We start from the raw sequence: 3,727 nt of genomic DNA, 5'->3' as shown, positions 1-3,727 counted from the left end.
GAATCAAACATTGTTTAACGTTAGGTTGTTTTGAGCTTGAGTGAAGAAAATCTTCCGAATGTACTGTCAGTTCTATGATAATTTTTACATATTTAAGTGAAGGAGAAAAAAAAATCCCGCGTCCTTGGTGAACATTGTTTCATGTATAGTTTTTAGGTTTGATATACATAGAGAACATACACATACACACGTGTCTTTGTGTAGCATACTCACGAGTAGGGACGGCTAGCGTAGATAGCCCTCGTGTAGCTTTGCGCGAAATTAAAAAAACAAAAAGACAAACAATCTTATATTCCGAAAAATACGGTAAGTCACGAATTAATGAGAATTTCGGTGTTGAACCCATAGAGACTACATAGAGATTACAATTTTTGTAAATATTCAATAAAACTCTCTGTCTACAGCAGAATGTAGACTTAACGTATTTTACTTAATCCATTTCCATGAGAAAAAAAACCAACAACCCAGTAATATGTAAAATTACGTTGTTGTTTTTAACACTTACCTTATTATAACTTCCCTTTTCATTTACGAATCGCCTCGTTTAGATGTAAACGGTGTATCTTTTGGTGATAATTTATATGTATAGAAAAGCTACTAAGGTTATTTATCGCCCTCCCTAATTTTGAACTTACTAGACTGTTTGTTTGTTTCCTGAAAGCTACTCGATGTCTCCAATTTTCAAGCGATAGACAGTTAGTTAACACCACCCACTACCAACTCTTAGCAGGATTGACCATCACATTATAATGCCTCCACGACCGAAAGAGCGAGCATGATCGGCGACAGGTTTCCATCCAGCGACCGCAGATTACGAATTGAGCGCCTTAACCACCATGCCATATCAGGCTTTAACTAGAGGGAAAACAGCCAGTTAACAACATCCTACCATTCATCATAGACACTAAAGGATTGATTGTCACTCTTATAACGCACCCAAAGCTTAAAGTGTGGGGAATATTTTGTGATATTGCACGGAATCAAACTCGGATTGCCAGCTCCGAAATACAGAGTTCTAGCACAAGGTCAACACGCGCCCCTTTTCTTTCAAGATGACAAAGCACAAACTATTATATTTCCGGAAATCGTTATTACTTTGCTTTGTCATGTTATCCATATTTTATTGACATCTTTACAGTATACAAAAAGTACAGCTATGTTCGAATTCGTTAAATTTAAAAGAAAATTGTGTATTTTATAAAAGTCAACTTCAGTTGATAGTTGCCCTTTCAGTAACAACGTACATAAAAGCTAGTGTACAACGTATTTAAAAATTACTTTATAACGTATTTAAAAGTTAGTGTATAACGTACTTAAAAGTTAGTGTATACGTACATAAAAGTTAGTGTATAACGTACATAAAAGTTAGTGTATAACATATTTAAAAGTTAGTGTATAACTTACATAAAAGTTATTATATAACGTACATAAAAGTTAGTGTATAACGTATTTAAAAGTTAGTGTATAACGTACATAGAAGTTAGTGTATAACATACATAAAAGTTAGTATATAACGTATTTAAAAGTTAGTGTATAACTTACATAAAAGTTATTATATAACGAAATTAAAGTTGGTGTATAACGTATCTAAAAGTTTGTGTATAACGTACTTAAAATTGGGATGAACAGAAATACTCACCATATTCTTCTTCAGTCTGAAATAAAATGATACAAGCAATAAGTTTCATTATAGACATTCCATTCAAACAGTGCTTAACATTTGCAATTATTCAGTTCTTTAAATGAAATATAAAATACGAAGTTAAAATTTAGCACTTAATGTTATTGTATTTGTGATAAAAATTTGCATAGAATACAAACGTTTTAATAAGCAACTCACTTTTCACAATTTATAACATGGAACCCTTAAACTTCAATAGAAATTTCATTAAAAAATCTTTTTTTTTTATATTGAAAAACTAAGGGGACATATAACCTAAGGTTTCGTATACGTTTTAATTTTCCTTCTTGTAACAATTATTCAGGACAGTGATTCTCAAACTAGTGTTCACAAGACTATTTCGGGGAATCTTCAGCGCATGTAAAATATTCTCATTAATTTCCTGGCACAATATTTCTAACTAGAATTTTATTTATTGCAAAACATATGAATGCACAACATTATCTATTTTTTAGATATTTTTAAAAGAAAAAAGTTAAATTAAATTACCTTACAGTTGCTATTATTTAAGATTTATATAAAACCAGTTTGTTGGAGTCTTCATGCAAAGTGTCCAAGGTCTTAGGGCGCCTCAAACTAAATAATTTGGGAACCATTGACGTAAGATACTATAACCTTCTGCTACACCATTTTTAGAGACACCCAATCTATAATAATAAAAGGGCGTGTCTGCGTGCCTATGTGGCTGCCATAACTCCATGAGGAAAGAACCTATAAACTTGAAAGTTTGCACTCATACTAAGTGGACCCTGAGAGTGTGCACCTGGGTATTATTACTTAACTTATCCACGTGCGTGTGTGTATGTGCACCTTTTTAATGAAGCAAGCTAACGAAAAAAACAACATAGAAAAAAGTGGTTCCTTGTATTATAAATAGAAATCACAGACAGTAACGCACGTGCGTGTCTGTGTATGTGTAACCGTCATAGCTCCAACAGAAAAGAGCCTATAAACCTGAAATTTTGCACCCATACTAAGTGGCTCATGAGGGTGTACACCTGGTATTATTACTTATCTTATCCACGTGTGTGCGCGCATGTGCGTGCGCATCTTTTTAATGAGGCAAGCTAGCTAGAAAAGAAGTGGTTCCTCATATAACAACTTCTAATACATAAAAAAAGCTAGTGCGTTTTGGTAACAATGCATTCTAACAATGGCTTTTATGTCATGTCACTTAGCAACAAAAGTATATAGATTATACTTTTATGGTAAAATGGGTTCAGAATATACACAGTATCAATCTAATAACTAGGGCGAAGCCGGGTACTTTCGCTAGTTAAGGAATAATTTGATTATTAATAATTTAGATTGGTTTTATAATTTATTTCAAGAGTCATTACGCCAGAATACCAGAAGAGAGAAATATCCATCTTAAACATTATATTGAGAACAATCTTATTATTTCAGATAACATTATCTTGTTTTTATTTCACTCTATGATCAACATAATTTGAAAAGAACTTTATTAACGTCTTCTTAAGTAATATCATTATAATCAAAGATATAATGCGTGCATACATCACTTTGTGATAATAAATATCATATTGAACTACGCCATCTATTCGTTATTTATGTCATAAAAACTAATAAATAACTATCTTATGTTTTGTTTTGCAAAAAACCTAAATTTTCAAAGAAAGATGACGGCCAGGAAACAATATATTTACTTACAACTTCATGTCTTAATTTCCACAGGTTACGTATGTACTTATTTGGAGTGTTTGAAGATCCTGCTCCATACACAGAAAAAGCTTTATTGAACTGGGTCAAATCTCCGTTAGAAGAAGTGTCCAGGTTCTCTATGGTCGACCGAAAAACAATGTCAGCATTCTCGAGCTCTTCGTAATATTTGATAACCTAATCAAGTAATACGAAATAAGTTTCAACTTTACCTCTAAAGTATTTTCTACGAAACTCTCGTGCTGAAACTTATGAATTTCAATTAAAATGTATTTCTTACAATGTGACTAATAGCCAAATGTGCATTTATATATATATATATATATATATATATATATACTAGTATATATAAGTACGTAGTTAGTT

At 31.9% G+C, this 3,727-nt stretch overlaps 1 protein-coding gene across 1 annotated transcript in view; it reads right to left on the bottom strand.

The window, feature by feature from the left end:
- LOC111085765 overlaps positions 1 to 3,727 on the bottom strand; it is a 17,953-nt gene that overhangs the window by 1,998 nt on the left and 12,228 nt on the right. The window contains exons 7-8 of the mRNA XM_022385923.1: positions 3,353 to 3,538; positions 1,640 to 1,655 (exon numbers count right to left, since the gene is read on the bottom strand). Of these exons, the coding sequence (XP_022241631.1) occupies positions 1,640 to 1,655; positions 3,353 to 3,538 (202 nt within the window). The remainder of the gene's footprint in view (positions 1 to 1,639; positions 1,656 to 3,352; positions 3,539 to 3,727) is intronic.

This window comes from Limulus polyphemus, unplaced genomic scaffold (genome assembly GCF_000517525.1).
Source record: "Limulus polyphemus unplaced genomic scaffold, Limulus_polyphemus-2.1.2 Scaffold606, whole genome shotgun sequence".
In the NCBI taxonomy this organism is placed as follows: Eukaryota; Metazoa; Arthropoda; class Merostomata; order Xiphosura; family Limulidae; genus Limulus; species Limulus polyphemus.
Note: the sequence above shows the minus strand (reverse complement) of the source record. Positions and strands in the feature narration are given on the sequence as shown.